We start from the raw sequence: 19,563 nt of genomic DNA on the forward strand, positions 1-19,563 counted from the left end.
ACACGAAAGAACAAACTGGTAAATTGAACTTCATCAAAATTTTTAAAACTCTGGCTCATCCAAAGACACTGTTAAAGAGAATGAAAATGCAAACTGTCCACTGAGAAAATATTTGGAAATCATATATCTGGATAAGGAACCTGCATCTATCATATGGAAAGAACACTAAGCAGAGTTTTAAAGACAAATAAAAATTACCTGGGCAAAGGAAGACATGGTATTCCAAGGAAGATGGACAGGGCTAGTAAAGGCAATAGATCAAGAAGACAACAGTACACAGAGGGAAAGGCAGGATGTAAGACTGGAGAAGAGGCTAGGATTCAGATCATTTTGTAAAATATTATGTTAAAGAGGTTGAACTTTATTCTGGGGGTAATGGAGTAATTTAGAATATTTTCAGTAGAGTCATGACATGGACTGATTAGAATTCTTAGGTAGCTCACTCTGAAACATATGTGTAAGATGTATTTGAGGGAGAAAAGTATGGCCCAGAGCTGTTGCAGCAGCCCAGGTCAGAACTAAAACAGTAATAGTAGGAATGAAGAGGAAGGGGAAAACACAAGATGTTTAGAAGATACTGTATATCCTTCCCTCCTTTGTCATAGATTAGTTGACCATAGGTGCGTGGGTTTATCTCTGGGCTTTCTATCGTGTTCCATTGATCTATGTTTCTGTTTTGTGCCAGTACCATATTGTGTTGATTACTGTAGCTTTGTACTATAGTCTGAAGTCAGGGAGTCTGACTCCTCCAGCTCCTTTTTTTTCCCTCAAGACTGCTTTGGCTATTCGGGGTCTTTTGTGTCTCCATACAAATTTTAAGATTTTTTGTTCTAGTTCTGTAAAAAAAAAAAAAAAAATGCCATCGGTAATTTGATATGGATTGCATTGAATCTGTGGATTGCTTTGGGTAGTATAGTTATTTTCACAATATTGAGTCTTCCAATCCAAGAACATGGTATATCTCTCCATCTGTTGGTATCACCTTTAATTTCTTTCATTAGTGTCTTATAGTTTTCTGCATACAGGTCTTCTGTCTTCCCTAGGTAGGTTTACTCCTAAGTATTTTATTCTTGTTGTTGCAGTGGTAAATGGGAGTGTTTCCTTAATTTCTCTTTCAGATTCCTCATCATTAGTATATAGGAATGCAAGAGATTTCTGTGCATTAATTTTGTGTCCTGCAACTTTACCAAATTCATTGATGAGTTCTAGTAGTTTTCTGGTGGCATCTTTAGGATTCTCTATGTATAGTATCATGTCATCTGCAAACAGTGACAGTTTTACTTCTTCTTTTCCAATTTGTATTCCTTTTATTTCTTTTTCTTCTTTGGTTGCCATGGCTAGGACTTACAAAACTATGTTGAATAATACTGGTGAGAGTGGACATCCTTGTCTTGCTCCCGATCTTAGAGGAAATGCTTTCCTCTAGAGTTTTTCTCCATTGAGAATGATGTTTGCTGTGGGTTTGTTATCTATGGCCTTTATTATGTTGAGGTAGGTTCCCTCTATGCCCACTTTCTGGAGAGTTTTTATCATAAATGGGTGTTGAATTGTGTCAAAAGCTTTTTCTGGATCTATTCAGATGATCATATGGTTTTTATTCTTCAACTTATTAATATGGTGTATCACACTGATTGATTTGCATATATTGAAAAATCCTTGCATCCCTGAGATAAATCCCACTTGATCATGGAGTATGATCCTTTCAATGTGTTGTTGGATTCTGTTTGCTAATATTGTGTCGAGGATTTTTGCATCTATATTCATCAGTGAAATTGGTCTGTAATTTTCTTTTTTTGTAATATATTTGTCTGGTTTTGGTACCAGTGTGATGGTGGCCTCATAGAATGAGTTTGGGAGTGTTTCTTCCTCTGCAATATTTTGGAAGAGTTTGAGAAGGATGGGTGTTAGCTCTCCTCTAAATGTTTGACAGAATTCACCTGTGAAGCCATCTGGTCCAGGACTTTTGTTTGTTGGAAGATTTGTAATCGCAGTTTCAATTTCATTACTTGTGATTGATCTGTTCATATTTTCTATTTCTTCCTGGTTCAGTCTTGGAAGGTTATACCTTTCTAAGAATTTGTCCGTTTCTTCTAGGTTGTCCATTTTTTTGGGTTTTGTTTCTTGTTCTTTCTCTAGTTCCTTTAGGTGTAAGGTTACATTCTTTATTTGAGATGTTTCTTGTTTCTTGAGGTAGGCTTGTATAGCTATACACTTCCCTCTTAGAACTGCTTTTGCTGCATCCCATAGGTTTTGGATCATAGTGTTTTCATTGTCATTTGTCTCTAGGTATTTTTTGATTTCCTCTTTGATTTCTTCAGTGATCTCTTGGTTATTTAGTAACGTATTGTTTAGCCTCCATGTGTTTGTGTTTTTTACGTTTTTTTCCTGTAATTCATTTCTAATCTCATAGCATTGTGGTCAGAAAAGACGCTTGATATGATTTCAATTTTCTTAAATTTACTGAGGCTTGATTTGTGACCCAAGATGAGATCTATCCTGGAGAATGTTCCATGCACACTTGAGAAGAAAGTGTAATCTGCTGTTTTTGGATGGAATTTCCTATAAATATCAATTAAATCTATCTGGTCTATTGTGTCATTTAAAGCTTCTCTTTCCTTATTTATTTTCATTTTGGACAATCTGTCCATTGCTGTAAGTGAGGTGTTAAAGTCCCCCATTATGATTTTGTTACTTTTGATTTCCTCTTTTATACATGTTAGCAGTTGCCTTATGTATTGAGGTGCTCCTATGTTGGGTGCATATATATTTATAATTGTTATATCTTCTTCTTGGATTGATCCCTTGATCATTATGTAGCGTCCTTCCTTGTCTCTTGTAACATTCTTTATTTTAAAGTCTATTTTAACTGATATGAGTATTGCTACTCCAGCTTTCTTTTGATTTCTATTTGCAGGGAATATCTTTTTCCATCCCCTCACTTTCAGTCTGTATGTGTCCCTAGGTCTGAAGTGGGTCTCTTGTAGACAGCATATATATGGGTCTTGTTTTTGTATCCATTCAGCAAGGCTGTGTCTTTTGGTTGGAGCATTTAATCTATTCACGTTTAAGGTAATTATCGATATGTGTGTTCCTATTACCATTTTCTTAATTGTTTAGGGTTTGTTTTTGTAGGTCCATTTCTTCTCTTGTGTTTCCCACTTAGAGAAGTTCCTTTAGCATTTGTTGTAGAGCTGGTTTGGTGGTGCTGAATTCTCTTAGCTTTTCCTTGCCTGTAAAGCTTTTGATTTCTCCATCAAATCTGAATGAGATCCTTGTGGGTAGAGTAATCTTGGTTGTAGGTTCTTCCCTTTCATCTCTTTAAGTATACCATGCCACTCCCTTTTGGCTTGTAGAGTTTCTGCTGAGAAATCAGCTGTTAACCTTATGGGAGTTCCCTTGTATGTTACCTGTCATTTTTTCCTTGCTGCTTTCAATAATTTTTCTTTGTCTTTAATTTTTGCCAATTTGATTACTATGTGTCTCAGTGTGTTTCTCCTTGGGTTTATCCTCTATGGGACTCTCTGCGTTTCCTGGAATTGGGTGGCTATTTCCTTTCCCATGTTAGGGATATTTTTGACTATAATTTCTTGAAATATTTTCTTGGGTCCTTTCTCTGTCTCTTCTCCTTCTGGGACCCCTATCATGCGAATACTGTTGCATTTAATATCGTCCCAGAGGTTTCTTAGGCTATCTTCATTTCTTTTCTTTTTTTTTTCTTTATTCTGTTCCGCAGCAGTGATTTCCACCATTCTGTCCTCCAGGTCACTCATCCATTCTTCTGCCTCAGTTATTCTGCTACTGATTCCTTCTAGTGTAGTTTTCATTTCAGTTATTGTATTGTTCATCTCTGTTTGTTTGTTCTTTAATTCTTTTAGATCTTTGTTAAACATTTCTTGCATCTTCTCCATCTTTGCCTCCATTCTTTTTCCGAGGTTCTGGATCATCTTCACTATCATTATTGTGAATTCCTTTTCTGGAAGGTTGCCTATCTCCACTTCATTTAGTTGTTTTTCTGGGGTTTTATCTTGTTCCTTCTTCTGGTACATAGCTCTCTGCCTTTTTATTTTTTCTATCTTTCTGTGAATGTGATTTTTGGTCCACAGGCTGCAGGACTGTAGTTCTTATTGCTTCTGCTGCCTGCCCTCTTGTGGATGAGGCTATCTAAGAGGCTTATGCAAGTTTCCTGATGGGAGGGACTGGTGGTGGGTAGAGCTGACTGTTTCTGTGGTGGGCAGAGCTCAGTAAAACCTTAATCTGCTTGACTGCTGATGGGTGGGGCTGGGTTCCCTCCCTGTTGGTTGTTTGGTCTGAGGCAACCCAACACTGGAGCCTACCTGGGCTCTTTGGTGGGGCTAATGGCAGACTCTGGGAGGGCTCATGCCAAGGAGTACTTCCCAGAACTTCTGCTGCCAGTGTCCCTGTCCCCACAGTGAGCCACAGCCTCCCTCCTGCCTCTGCAGGAGACCCTCCAACACTAGCAGGTAGGTCTGGTTCAGTCTCCCCTGGGGTCACTGCTCCTTCCCCTGGGTCCCGATGTGCACACTACTGTGTGTATGCCCTCCAAGAGTGGAGTCTCTGTTTCCCCCAGTCCTGTCAAAGTCCTGCCATCAAATCCCACTAACCTTCAAAGTCTGATTCTCTAGGAATTCCTCCTCCCATTGCCAGAGCCCCAGATTGGGAAGCCTGACATGGGGCTCAGAACCTTCACTTGAGTGGGTGGACTTCTGTGGTGTAAGTGTTCTCCAGTCTGTGAGTCACCCACCCAGCAGTTACTGGATTTGATTTTACTGTGATTGCACCTCTCCTACTGTCTTACTGTGGCTTCTCCTTTGTCTTTGGATGTGGGGTATCTTTTTTGGTGAGTTCCAGTGTCTTCCTCTCGATGACTGTCCAGCAGCTAGTTGTGATTCTGGTGTTCTCACAAGAGAGATTGAGAGCACGTCCTTCTACTCCACCATCTTGGTTCAGGACCTGTTTTGCTTCTTTCACATGAGTTTTTTTTTTTAAGTTTCAATGAAAAACTTTGCTAGGATTTTGACTGGAATTGCACTGAGCTTATAGATCAACTTGGAAAGGACTGACATCTTTATGATACTGAATCTTCCCATCCATGAACATGTATATATGTTCATTTATTTCTTTTCTTACTACCTAAAATAAAATTTATAGTTTTCTTAAAAAAGATCTCCCACATCTTTTGTTAGGTTCATCTTAGGTGTCATATAGTTTTTCACCATTGAATGGAAATCTTTTAACTCTGTATGAAATAGATAACTAATGAGAACCTACTGTATAGCACAGGGAACTCTACTCAATGCTCTGTGGTGACCTAAGTGGGAAGGAAATCCAAAACATAGGAGATATATGTATACATATAGCTGATTCACTTTGCTGTACAGTAGAAACTAACACAACATTGTACAGCAACTATACTCTAATAAAAAGTTTAAAAAAAGAAAAAAAGAATGGGAATCTTTTAAAATCATATTTCTAATTGGTTATTTCAAGTATATCAAGAATACTAATGATTTTTATATATTGATATTATATGCAGTATAACATATATTTGGGAAGCACCATGAAAATGAAACAATAATAACATCAATAGATAACATCTATTAAATACCATATTCCAAGCACTATGCCAAGCACTTAAATAATTTCGCTTAATCCTTAGAAGAACACTATGATGTACTTATAACTATTACCTCATATTACAGACCAGGAGACTGAGAGCAATAATAGTAGTAGACCAGGGAACAAAGCCTGTACAACACCAACACTACCAAAGGATAGGTGAAGGGAAAAAATGCCAGTTAATAAGACATAGATTGTGATCTGCTAAATATAAAGCAAAAAAGGATAGTGAGATATCACAGAATTAAAATATTGTGGAACATTTCAAAAAGGAGAAAGTGTTCAAACCTGTTAAATGTTGCAGTAAAACACAGTAGATACAGTAAAATAAGAAATGAAAATTTTTCCTTGGATTTTGTAATTAAGAGGATATGGGTTATCTTAGCCAAAATGATTTCAGTGGAATGAAAGGATGAAGCCAAATTGTAATGACTGCTCTCAATGTAGTCAAAGGCAACTGAAAACAGTGAGCATAGTCTAGGCTTTGGTGAAATCTGGGAAAGAAGGATAAAAAGATTACATAGTAACTGATAGGAATTCAAGGTCAAAAAGAGGTTATTTGGGACTGCTTGTATAGTGTTTTTCAATCTTTTGTCAATATCTATGGTCCTTGCTTCCTCATGTATGCTACATGTTCCAGCTGCAGTATTTCTCCTTGATAGCTAGTCAGCTAACATAATGTCCACAATACTCACTCTTCCCAAGACAAACATCAAGAATATGTATAACCTAACGGGTTCATACAAATAATGGGGTATTTCTGAGATGAATGTCAGAAATAGCTGAGAAAATTTAAGTGAGCAAAGCAGAAACAAATATGTTTAAGACACTTCTTTGAAGGAAGGATTATGGTAGCTAAAGTTGTAGAAGGTCCTCCACTACAAAAAAAACGTGGGGAAAAGTCATTCTGCAAACTGCATCTGCAGGTAGGAATTTTTCTACCAAGCTTAGCACATGCATTACGTGTGTGCATGCATCAAAACACACAAATATATATACTTAAGATGAGTCTAGCTTTACCATGTTAATGTATAAAACTTCCCTTGCATTTCTAAATCCACTTATTTTCAGCATCAATGTATTATTGAAATAAATGTACAACCTATATCACTATCCGATAAAGATATGGTATAGCTGGACTCAGAGTCAAGGTTCATGGTATGGTAAAAGGCAAAGAATATCTGTAAGGTAAAGCATCTCGAGAAAAATACCAAAGTGATATGCTGACACTTTTCCCATTTTATTTATATTATATCAAAGGTTTTTCTTTAAAAAAAACTTTGAAAAAATATTTTTTACTAACAGAAAGTAGCTAGGGAGCTTAATGACCAATTTATTGGATGAATGAATTCTCCTGATAAGTATTTACTGAGCATTTATTATGTAGCAGGCAGATTCTAATAATCAAAACAAAACAGAAAAAAAAAAAACCCTGCCCTCATGGAACTCCATGGTGGAATCGTCTAATGTATAAATACATACAGAGCCTAAGTTATCTAAAATCTGACAGGTACATTTGTGCTCAAATTTATTAAATGAACTGGTGAAAATCAAGAACAGAGAAAGGGATGGGGTGAGATGGTCATGGGGGAAATAGGAGGAACGTATCAATGACTTTTCAGTTCAGCCCCCAATAATTTCCTTCATTAATTATTTATGCAATCATTTTCATAATATCTTACAATATCTGATTGGCATTTAACAATTGAAAATAATACTACATTTATAGTAAATGTCTACAAATAAGATCAAAGGTCAGGGACTATAATCACTCTTGCATATACCTTTGACAACCACAACCCTCCTATCATACTTGCTTCACAAAACCACAGCCATGGCTAAAGCAACCCTTCACCTACTCTGCACCTACACTCATGCAACTGAACATGTCTGGAGAACATCCACACTCATAGTTCATGACCATGAACTTCAGGTGAGCCATTCATTCAGTATAGCAATCATACCGTATTTCCCTAATCTCTTCCTTTGCCTAGTCTTTCAGATGATTATTTCACATCCTCTCTCTTTTAACCAACCAACACCTTCTCTCTCATCCTCACTTTTAGCTGTTTAGCTGTTTTTGACCTTGCTTCCTACTTTCCTATTGAGAAAACTGAGGCAATAAGAATCAGCATCAAAACCCACATACTCTGCCTTCCCATTTGCTGCTAAAGACAAGTACCTACGCACCACTGTGCAGTCAATCTGGTCTCTAATTTCCATTCCCTCTCACCTAATCAATGACACTGCTACAGTAAGTTTCCCCCTTTTCCCCAATCATCAATTTTTCACATCCGTAATTCTCATCTTAAAAAAAAATTTGACCCTGCTTTTCCTCATAGCTACCACCTCATTTCTCTGCTCACCTCTGCAACAAAAACTGCCCCAAAAGAGTTGTCTAGATTCACTGTCTAGAATTCCTGTCCTCCAATTTTCTTTTAAATCCACTCCAAGCAGGGCTTTGCCTCCAACTCTCCATCAACATTGATCTTACCAAGTTTACCAATGACCTATGCATTGCAAAATCTAATTTTCAATTCCCCTTCTTACTTGATACATCTGCCTCATTTGACACTACTGATCATTCTCTCCCCATAGAATATTTTCTTCACTTGGCTCCAGGGCACAACTATCTCTGAATTTTTTCCTTCTACCTCACTAAAGGCTCCTCCTTTACCTCCTTTGCTTCTTTCTCCTCTTTAACCCTTTACCAGGACATAAAGGTTCCAGCTCTGTTCTCTTTCCTTCTCTAGCTACACTCTCCTTGGTAATCTCAACCAGTTTCACATGGTTTCCAGACCTCTCCCCCAAACTCACATATTCAGTTTTTTCTTCAATCTCTCTACTTGGATAACTAACACATATGTTAAGTTTTCAGTGTCCAAAGTGTAACCTCTTATTTTCCATCCATACTGACTCTAGCCATAGCCTTCCTTATTTCAGTTTATGTCAATTTTATCCTTTCAGTTGGTCAGTCCAAGAACTTTGGAGTAATCCTAGACATCTCTCTTTTTCTCATACTGTACATTCAACCTGGAAGGAAATTTTGATCATTTGACCTTCAACCACTAAAATATATTTTTAAATACATCTAAGTACTCCACTCATTGCTACTACCCTGGTCCAAGCCATCATCTCTCTGAATTATTTGCAACATCCTCTTAACTGGGCTCCTGTTGCTACTCTTGCCCTCTACAGTCTATTCTCAATGCAGCAGCCAGAGCAATATTTTTTAAACGGCAAGTCAAGCTTGTCGGTCCTCTGTTCAAATCCCTGCAACAGCTCTCCACTTTCCTCAGAGAAGAAGACAAAAGTCTTGTGCTATCGTGGTCTTCAAACCATGTGATATCTCCCTGATTACTTGTGACCTCATCAGCTCATTTTTGCTGTTAACTAAATAAGCCAGGTGGCAATATGCTATTCTAAAAATAGCAAGATGGTCAGAATACCTGAGACAGAGTGAGTAAGGGAGAGACTGGTTGTAGATGATGTTATAGAAATTGACAGGGACCAGATCAGGTAGAGCTTTGCATGCTATAATACTTAGATTTTATAAGAGACAAAAGTTCACTAGAGTTTAATAGCTGAATTGTTAATCTGATTTATTTTTAAAAGATCACTTGGACATAGTTAATTTTACCTGGGAAAGGTAAATTTTTCATAAATTGAGTGTAAGAGAAGAAGGTAAAGAAGAATTAGGAAGCTTTTTGCAATAGTCGATAAAATATAACAGTGATTTAGACCACAGTGATCAAACTCAAGGTCTAATTTGAAAGAAAGGCCAAAAGGATTTATGGACAGAGTTGTAAGGAGAAGAAAAAATATATATCAACTAGCAGTTGACCCTTGAACAACACAAGTTTGAACAGTTCACTGGTCGACTTATATGCAGATTTTTTTCAACAGTAAATAGTACAGTACTACATGATCTGTGATTGGATGCCAAGGAAACTTGGATAGGGAGGAAATGTGGCTGTGGAGGGAGTACTATAAATTACAGGCAGATTTTCGACTGTGCAGTGGTTTGGAATCCCTAACCCCCACGTTGTTCAAGGGTCAACTGTATCATAAAACTCTAATATTATTCCATTACAAATATGACCAGACTAAAAACCATCTTAAATTAGCTAAGAAACTTCTCACAATGCTAAGAATTAACTTGCACTTCATTAATTCAACATCAGTATAAACCCAGTGTAATAATACCTTATTTATACGGATTTAAAATAAGGAGTAGGAAAACTTTTTCATAAACACTAGCTATATATAGGAAAAGAAAAGGATGTTAAGCTTGAAAATATGGTGTCAAGTCTCAGTCAAAGAAAGAATGTATCAAATGATGTCTTCTTTTTGAATATTCACTTTCCATAAACTGGTATTCTTAGATGAATAAGTCACACACTGATGAGCCTCAGTAATTTAAATCTTTGGAACAAAATGGGACAATAAGTATTTTCATTGGAGAAAACTTATTCTGACCATGAGCAGGTTACCAGTTCTCAAAGGAGACATATCACTGAAACACTGTTAATCCTAGGCAAAAGGTCAAAGGTTTTCTCTACTGCTAGACCACCTGTATAAATCCACCCTAAGTCAGCAGTGACAAAATGCTTTACTCTGACATCAAACATTTAACAAAACCAAAACAGAATTGAAGTAGTTTAAAAACACCTTACTCTGGCAGCACAAGCGAAAGAATCAGGGCCATGAGCTGCATTTCTTATGCCATCTGTTCCAAAGAGGGCTCTAATGCTTCCAGGAGCATCTGTACGGGCCAGTCCAGAGTTTGCAGGTCCAAGAAGTCTTTTCCATTCACATATAGCATCATCTCTTAAAATCTCCATGGCAATTATAGGACCACTGGTGATAAACTGGATCAGCTCACTGTGAAACAGGTGAAAGATTGATTTGCTTCATTTTTCTATCAACCTAGGTACCTCTCTTAACAACAAGGATATATTACAATTTGAGTATTTCAACACATACTCATGATCATGATCTCAGAACTACTGGACATAGTGAACTTTACATGGGCAAGATAAAATTTTCATAAATTGAGTGCCTTACAGTGGCCCGAGTGTCTATAAATCACTAGTGTTGTCAATTACTATTAGCAGAAATATCAATCTTTCATTGAACTAAGACTATTTCATTGACTTAAAATGCATATTTTTGATCTATGCTTTCTGCATTGCTCTGAAAGGTACAGAAGAATCTTTTTATTTTCACGTGGTTTACCACTGCAGTCAAATGAAATTGCAGTAGAGAAAGTGATGAGTGATGTATTGTAATATATTTGCAGTAAGAATTTACTTAATTATTTTTGTGTAGATCTATTAGAATTCAAAGAATGACAATGAATTTTCAGTCAATAAGCATTGAGTTGGTCTAGTGACATATAATACATTACACTAGAAGCTGTAATGCTATAAACACATACAAAGACTATAACAAAGAATAATTTCCAAGACAATTGTAGATGCTTATTCTACACAAGGTTTGAGAACATTTTTATAATGCTTGGTTTAAAATAATCTATACCATAATCATTTTCTTATGTAAAACTTTTCTTTAATAAGGCACTATTCTGTACAGGACACCAAATAGCATTTCTATTGCAGCAGCTTGGCTAATCCTTCTTTATTAGCAAAGTAAGTATTCCTCCTTTGTCAATAGCAATATGAGGTGCACAATATTCACTTAACTTTAAATACAACCCAAATGTTTAGAACATAGTTTCAGTTTCTAACATATTTGTTGCTATATTTCAAAGAACAAAACATATATCAAACAACTTAGTTAACATACAAAGGTTCTTTGAACAATGTTTTATATACATTGAGAATGCTAAAATAAGAGTTTAAAACACAACAAATATTCAACATAAAATGTAATTATCTCTCTATTTTTAATCTACTGAAATCTAAAAAGAAAGCTATGCTCCTTATGATTTAAACAAAACATTTTATTTGCTTCTGATTAAAGTTTAATATGTTTATTTAATGATAAGAGAATTTTCAACTAATAAAAGGAGAGAAAAAAACAATTCTTAGAAACAAAGCTCTCTGCAGTTGCAAAATGTTGCTAAGGACTTTTTGACAAATTATTCTCATGTAACAAATTTTTGAATTGTAAAGTTATAACTCTTTAGTTTTCCACGATATCCTCCATTATATCCCATGAGCCCCAATTTCAGTACCTACTTTAAAAAGGGCCTTGACTGATGATCTATATGAAAATCTGTTGCTTCTTTCCTATAAAATAATCAAAATGACAATAGTTAAGAATTATGTAAGGAAATTATTTTAACTTACATTAATAAAATATGAAATTCTCTATGTGATCCGTATGTGAGTTAAGGACTTTTCACCAAGTATTCTGCTCAAATCTCCCCTCTTTTCAAATTTTTGCTAGTATGGATATCTATGCTAAGATGTAAAATTAAAATGAACAAAAGAGGCAATATTTACTTTATTACTCATGTTCAAATCTACTATCGTCCTTTTCACTAGCATCTTTAACATTCTAAAACCAAAGTTTAACATATGACCAATAAAAATTATTTGTTCTTTAAAGTTCAAATAATTTACATCAAAAAATGTAAAGCCATCTTCAAATTCAAAATTTGTTACCTCCTTCTACAGGCTTTAAACCTGAGAGGTTAGGCTAGAATTTTAATTTAATAGTTATTGTTTTCTTCCTTAGATCGCTCTAAAAGAAAGACTATATATTTGTGTTTTTAAAAACTGCTTGACAAATTACGCATATCAGTGTATTCTTATTGGTTTTTAATGTATTAAAAACGAAATCTTGAACTTACATCCCCCCAAAAATGGATAATATGGAGATATTCAGAAACCTGAATTTATTAAGGGCAATCGGGATTTACTTTTAAATTTATAGTCCCACAACTATAGAGACAATGAAAGGATAACGGACTTTTACACTGATTTTAAAAGTTATTTAGACTTTTCGGTTAATCAAACCAAGTGTCTCAAACTTGTACAGTTTTCTCAAAGGCTTTAAACTGAATTCATAGTATATGACAAATATATGTCAACATCAACTTTTTAAAATAGCAAATTAAAGTATCCCCTAAAAAAAGATTAACCTTTCAGGCTTGGTAATTTAGTATGCAATGCTTTAAGATCTTATAGGCCCATTACAAAATGAATTTACTTAATAAGCCATATCAGGATATACTTTTATTCAAACCAAGTGTACTAAAATATTCTCTTTGGCCATGAAAAGATTATGAAAGTATACTAGGCAAGTACAGAAAATGAAATTCATCCCAAGAAATGGAAGGGGAAGAAAACTCATTTTTCTACAGGCTATTATATGCCCAACATTAAATTTTATTATTCCTCATAATAATATATTGAAATAGGTATGATCATCTTCATTTTACATTTGAAAATAATGAAGTAACAATATACTGAAATAGGTATGATCATCTTCATTTTACGTTTGAAAATAATGAAGTAACAATATACTGAATAGGTATGATCATCTTCATTTTACATTTGAAAATAATGAAGTTCAGCATGATTACATAACTTGTCCAGGTCAAAGTCCTGGTAAGGGAAGAAGGACAGGGAGATTTGAACCCAAATCTCTGATTGCTTATGACCTTACTATTACCAACTTCAGAAAAAAAAAAAGTCTAGAGGGTAAGGAAAAGAATTCATAAAAATGATATGGATATTCTGTATTGCAGCCTAAAATGAGGTAAAACTGAGTGTCTAAAAAACCTCAAGTGGGGAGTATTTTACAAGAGCTGGCAGCGAGACTACTAATATGACCAATTCTAAACTTCAACACAACTGAACTACTAAGAAAAATCATAATGTTTAATATCAGTGAAAAGAAAAATATTAATGACTGAAAGTATCTTAATTGCTTTCTTCTAATATGTCACCAACCCCATAGATATTTACACTGAAAATCTATAACTGAAACCAAGATGAGAGTTCATGAATTTTTTTCTCATCATTCTTATTTAATTCCTCCCTTAAAAAGTTTAGATGGAGAGAAAGATTAACAAGTGCATCACCACCTAGAGAAGTCTTTTTCTTGTTATTTTGTTATGTTTTGTTTTGTTGTGTTTTTATAAAGAAACTCACCATTGTCACAAAGATCTGTTAATTCTTTTATGAAATACTTACTTAGTGCCTACTTTGAATCAGGCACTGATCTAAGAACTAGAAGTACAAAGTCAGATGGAACTCAGCTTCTGCCTTTCAGATACTGTCATGAGGGAGGAACTGACATTTGAGCAAATAAGTTTAGAAAAGATTTAAGCATTGGGAGATACTCCTCCATGGGTCTCTGGCACTCCTAACATGTCTTATTGGGTATGCCAAGAATGCAAGGCCCCAGCTTTATCCTAGCCATTTCTTGGAGTTATGTTTATAATGAGCAACTTTGAGGGATGAGGTCATGTCTCTTCAGTACAAAGAGAAGGCTTGTTTACTGCTCGTTAATGAAACAGTGGGTAACCTAAAAGTTCAACGCTCCTCAGAGGTGATGCAATCAACTGTGTATACAACATCCACCCCCGGGCCCATATCATATTATTCCCACGGGACATGAAAGCAAAGGGAACCAACAGAAACATGATGTTCATGCTGCTTACTGAACCATACTCAAGCCCTCTGTCTGACTCAGAAGTCTCACATCTTCTGCTAGCATCCCTGAGAGTAACAGATTAACTTACTAGCTTTTAAACTGGGTAAAATCCAAGACTTGACAGTAATATTAATAGAGATGTATGAGGTGCTATAAACAATTTAAAAAGCTGTTAAGTTTTCTTGGGCAACTTTATTGTGGAAAGTTTGACACCAAATTATCAAACACTGGAAGTACAGAGACATAAACAAGTCTTAATCTCACTAAAATTATTCAAAGTCATCTCTCCAGAATTCAGTCCCATAGCCTGCTGTGAGGCCAAGCATTCTCGATACAGACAGAAATGGGACAAATGTAACTATGCTCATAAAGGATCATGACCTCGGTTTCTACTAAATAATAGGGATATCACTAGTACTACACTACTACCACTAATAGCGAACACCTATATACACCTACTATGTGCCACGGTTTTTCAAAGCACTTTACTTTTATTAAACTCACATAACCCTCATAACAACTTTATGATACAGGTGATGTTATAACCTCCATTTTGCAGATGAAGAAACTGAAGCACAGAGGTAAGTTGTTCAGAGTCACAACCTAGTAAGCGGTGCAATTACAAGCAATCTGGCTCTAGACTCTGTGCTCTGAAATAGAAGACGCCTGCCTTTCTAGAATATATGTAAACTGGGAGATCTTACATAGGGGAAAAATTCAAATTATGTCATTACTGGGGTAAAAATGAGGATGTTTTGTTAAGGTTTCTAGGGATCAGACTTATCAAAGCTACACTATCTACTGCTCTCCATTGTCCCTGTTCTCACAGAGACAAAAAAGCAACCGTCCCATGGGTTAAAGAGCCAGGAACATCAGTGAGAAGACACCTAAGCAAACACACACAAATCAGTGAAGTAACCTAAGAAAACTGCTGGGTCCAGCCCTGCCTAACAGCTACATGAATGTCCCTACCTAACACTAAGTCTTTTTTTTTTTTTTTTTTTTTTTTTTGCGGTACGCGGGCCTCTCACTGTTGTGGCCTCTCCCGTTGCGGAGCACAGGCTCCAGACGCGCAGGCTCAGCAGCCATGGCTCACGGGCCCAGCCGTTCCGTGGCATGTGGGATCTTCCCGGACCGGGGCACGAACCCGTATCCCCTGCATCAGCAGGCGGACTCTCAACCACTGCGCCACCAGGGAAGCCCGTAACACTAAGTCTTATTTTCATTAAATAACTTAGAAAATATCTGGTCAGATAGAATGGCTTGCTTTTCAGAGCAGTAAATAGGTATATCTGCCAATTATATATATTGGAAGGAACTAAAACATTTCCAAACACGTGACTTTTGAAAACCTCAACAGTAACATTCCCTTGTCAAATAGAAATAATCTAATTAATTTCTTCTATAATTTTTATACAATGTGTTACACTGTATAAAAGAAGAGATTACAACTATGAAACACTGGTGTTATAAAAGCAGATGGGGTTATGAAAGACAATGAAGAGTTCATGTCTAATAAATAGTTAATAGTATAACCTGACAACTCCTATTTGCTGAGAGTTCAATCATCCTTTACGCATCTGATTACCTGTTGTCTTCCATTTCCTCATTTGAATAAGATTACTATACTATTCTTTGTCATTCTGTGGAAGTTTTTAAACAATGACATGAAAGATAGATGATTTTTTTTTTTGAAAAAAGGAACCAGACATTACATAACTGAAAATGCTCAAAAAATTTACCTTGAAAGTGTCATCATTTTGAGTTTGGTTAGAGTAAATCCAGCTTTGCTTATGATTTCAATTATTTCTCCTGCTTTTGATACTGCATCTGGTTTAATCAGGGCTAATGTTCTATAAAGAAATAAAGAATAAATTTAAAGATAAAAATACTTTGGCAGTTTTTACTTATAATTCCCAAGCAGTGGTAATTTCCTTAAAAATCCTAGATCAAACATCAAAGTGAATTGTAAACACAAGTGTATCAATGGTCTCTTAAAAATGTATACAATGGAAGTTTACTATTTTTTCACAAGGAAATAAAAATTAGGTACCCAATCTAGAAAAATAATAAAAGCTTAGAGGGAAAAAAGTTACGACTCATTTTAAATATGTCCACGTTATAAAACACAGGTGTTTCAGATTTCTATTTCTTAGCATACGCTTTGTAAAAGAACAATTCTCTAAAGAGTTGCATTAAACATATTAGTTTGATTTTTGGTCTCTTAGACTTTAACATGTGTATGCCATGCAGTCAGTTCAGCACTGATTTGGAAATAATATAAATTCTTCTATTAACACTTTATTCACAGCATGAATGATATAAAAAGAACTAAATGTCTTCTTACCTGAAGATGCATATGGCTAGCGAACACCCTGCTAACTTTTAAAATCACTTTCCTCTTAGAGGATACATCAGAGCTATGCGTTCTCCCCTCTGAAGCCACAGAATTAATGGATTTTTAGAGATGGAGATCACCTGAATTTCCTCATTTTACTAACAAGGAAACAAGGCCCAGAGAGGTAACTCTCCAAAGATCACACAGTTGGTCTGTGGCATCCTCAGGACAGAACACCCAGCTCACACGACTCTTGGGTCTGTGCTCCTTCCACACCACACCACAAATAATGTTGCTATTAATATTAGCAAAACGGAGCATAATCACAAATCCTCAAGACTAACATTTGCAAACGCAAGGTAAAATCAGATTAGTTGGAGTAATTCAGTTTATCTGACACACAAAATAAGATAAAAAGTTGCTGTTGGGCTTCCCTGGTGGCGCAGTGGTTGAGAGTCCGCCCGCCGATGCAGGGGACGCGGGTTTGTGCCCCGGTCCGGGAAGATCCCACATGCCGCGGAGCGGCTGGGCCCGTGAGCCATGGCCGCTGAGCCTGCGCGTCCGGAGCCTGTGCTCCGCGACAGGAGAGGCCGCAACAGTGAGAGGCCCGCGTACCGCAAAAAAAAAAAAAAAAATTGCTGTCACTTTCCCTTTATTTTCAATTGTTCTGACACATTGGCATTAACTCAAGGAATCCATAAAAGGAGACTGGTAGGCTTTTTCAAAGTAGCCTTTTTTCACCAATGAGACAAACTTAGCTAAGGATATAATGGTACAAATATCCTTACTTACAACTGGATATAACTTATGGCTGGCTTTTAAAACTTTTAAATAACAAAAGTTGTTCATTTTAGTCTGATAGGGCTTGTAATAAACGGACTTTTTATTTTGAAGCAAGTGAGTCACTTCTAGCATTTTATATGGCTTCAAAGATACAGTTAAAACTCGTCACTTTTTTAGCTCACATTGTTTAAAATATTATAAAGCCAAACTAACCCATGATTGTTTATGCTAAACTCTGGAAACGTCTTCAAGAACCAAAGCTCTTAAAGAAAATATAAAACACATCGGCAGTGAACAAGAAGCTATATGAAAAAAAATGCAGTTTCATTTTCTCTTTAAGTGCCTACAGGAGACAAAGCGTTGATTACTGTGATTAATTACTCTAAGCAAGTTCCTCTGTCACGTCTTCACTGCTTAATTGTTCAGTAGATAATAGTTAAAATGCATTTTGGAGGGAAAATAAGATAGGCTTTAGGAATCATATGTATTATTTAAAAGTGAAGATAGCACACAAAGAAAGTAAAGGGCCACAAAAATATATTAATAGTGCCGCTGTTATGTTGCTGCATAACAAACCACCCCAAAATGTAGTGGCTTAAAACTACAGACAACTTCTCAAGATCATATAGGTTGGCTGGGGAGTGGTTTCACCTGGGATGGGTCATACTGCTGCATTTGGCTAGTGGGTCAGTTGAGACAGCCAGGCTTCTCTTTCCTTGAGGCCTCAAGAGCTGGAACAGGGAGGGAGATGGATTCTCCCCTAAAGCCTCCACAAAGAAATGTAGCCTTCCCTACCAACACCTTGATTTTAGCCTGATGAAATCTGTGTTGGACTCCTGATATATAACAAATTTGTATTGTTTAAGCAGCTGACTGTGGTAATTTGTTATGTCTTCAATAAAAGACTACAGAGAAAAAAACCTGGAGAGGAAAAACACCTCAACAAACGGCAAGAAGAAAAAAATAGAAAAGCAGGAAAGCAGTAAAATAGTCGAAATATGTACAAAAATACTAATACAACATATGTAAATGTACATGTACTAGTCTTACCAGTGAAAATCTAGAAGTTTTCAGACTGATTCTTTTTTTTTTTTTTTTTTTTTTTGCTGTATGCGGGCCTCTCACTGTTGCGGCCTCTCCCATTGCGGAGCACAGGCTCCGGACGTGCAGGCTCAGCGGCCATGGCTCACAGGCCCAGCCGTTCCGTGGCATGTGGGATCTTTCCGGACCGGGGCACAAACCCGTGTCCCCTGCATCGGCAGGCGGACTCTCAACCACTGCGCCACCAGGGAAGCCCCAGACTGATTTTTTTTTTTTAAAGAACTGCATGCTGTTTACAAGAGATATATCTACAATATAACTTAACAAGGCTAAAAGTAAAGCAATGACAAAAAGATATCAACCAAAAATACATTATCAATCAAATCCATTCTTGAGAAAGATGGCTAAGGTCACCCATTCCTTGGCTGTGGTCTCCTTCCACCTTCAAATCTAGCAATAGAGACTGGGTGCTTCTCACACTGGCATCTCTCTGGTTCTCTGCAACCAGAAAGGTTCTCTGGTTTTATGGAGTCCTGTGATTAGATCGCACCCACAGGAATGATGCAGAATAATTTCCCCATCTCAAGGCCTGTAATCTTAAATCTGCAAAGTCTCTTTGCCATGTAAGGTAACTGCTGGGCTGCACCCACAGGCCTGCAAGCCTTGTAGATGCCCAGCCTCGAGACAGAAGAAAGAGCCTGGAGAGCAGCAAAAGAGACCTCAATGGTTTAACTGATGGGAGGAACTTACATGTCTGAAGCAAGGTCCTGGAGCAACACCCCATGGTGTGCAGCAGACTGTAGGCAGGCTGTAGCAGCAGTCTTGGCTACTCAGGACAGAGGGAGGCTACCATTTACAGGGGGGAATTGATGTCAGGTGGGCTCATCAGTTACCGGGGCTAATTAACCCCCCTTACAATTAAGAGAATTGGATAGTCATGTGAGTGAAGCCAATTAACCAGGGGCTAATTAACAGCCCTTACAATTAAGAGAATTGGATAGTCATGTGAGTGAAGCAGGGACTAGTCAATCAGGGGATCTACAGAGAGCAAGAGAACAGCCATCTTGAATGGCCTAACCATACAGTAACATATTCACAGGTTCCAGAGATTTGAACATGGACATCTTTGAGCA

General features: G+C 36.7%; 1 protein-coding gene across 2 annotated transcripts in view; it reads right to left on the reverse strand.

Annotated features, from left to right (window-relative positions):
- Positions 1-19,563, reverse strand: part of NME7 (NME/NM23 family member 7) — a 261,463-nt gene that overhangs the window by 195,580 nt on the left and 46,320 nt on the right. For both annotated transcript variants that reach the window (XM_081226166.1, XM_081226165.1), the window contains 3 exons: positions 16,011-16,121; positions 11,841-11,891; positions 10,314-10,521 (listed from right to left, as the gene is read on the reverse strand). In XM_081226166.1, coding sequence (XP_081082292.1) covers positions 10,314-10,521; positions 11,841-11,891; positions 16,011-16,121 — 370 coding nt within the window. The remainder of the gene's footprint in view (positions 1-10,313; positions 10,522-11,840; positions 11,892-16,010; positions 16,122-19,563) is intronic.

This window comes from Mesoplodon bidens, assembly GCF_964165515.1.
Source record: "Mesoplodon bidens genome assembly, chromosome: 2".
Lineage (NCBI taxonomy): Eukaryota > Metazoa > Chordata > Mammalia > Artiodactyla > Ziphiidae > Mesoplodon > Mesoplodon bidens.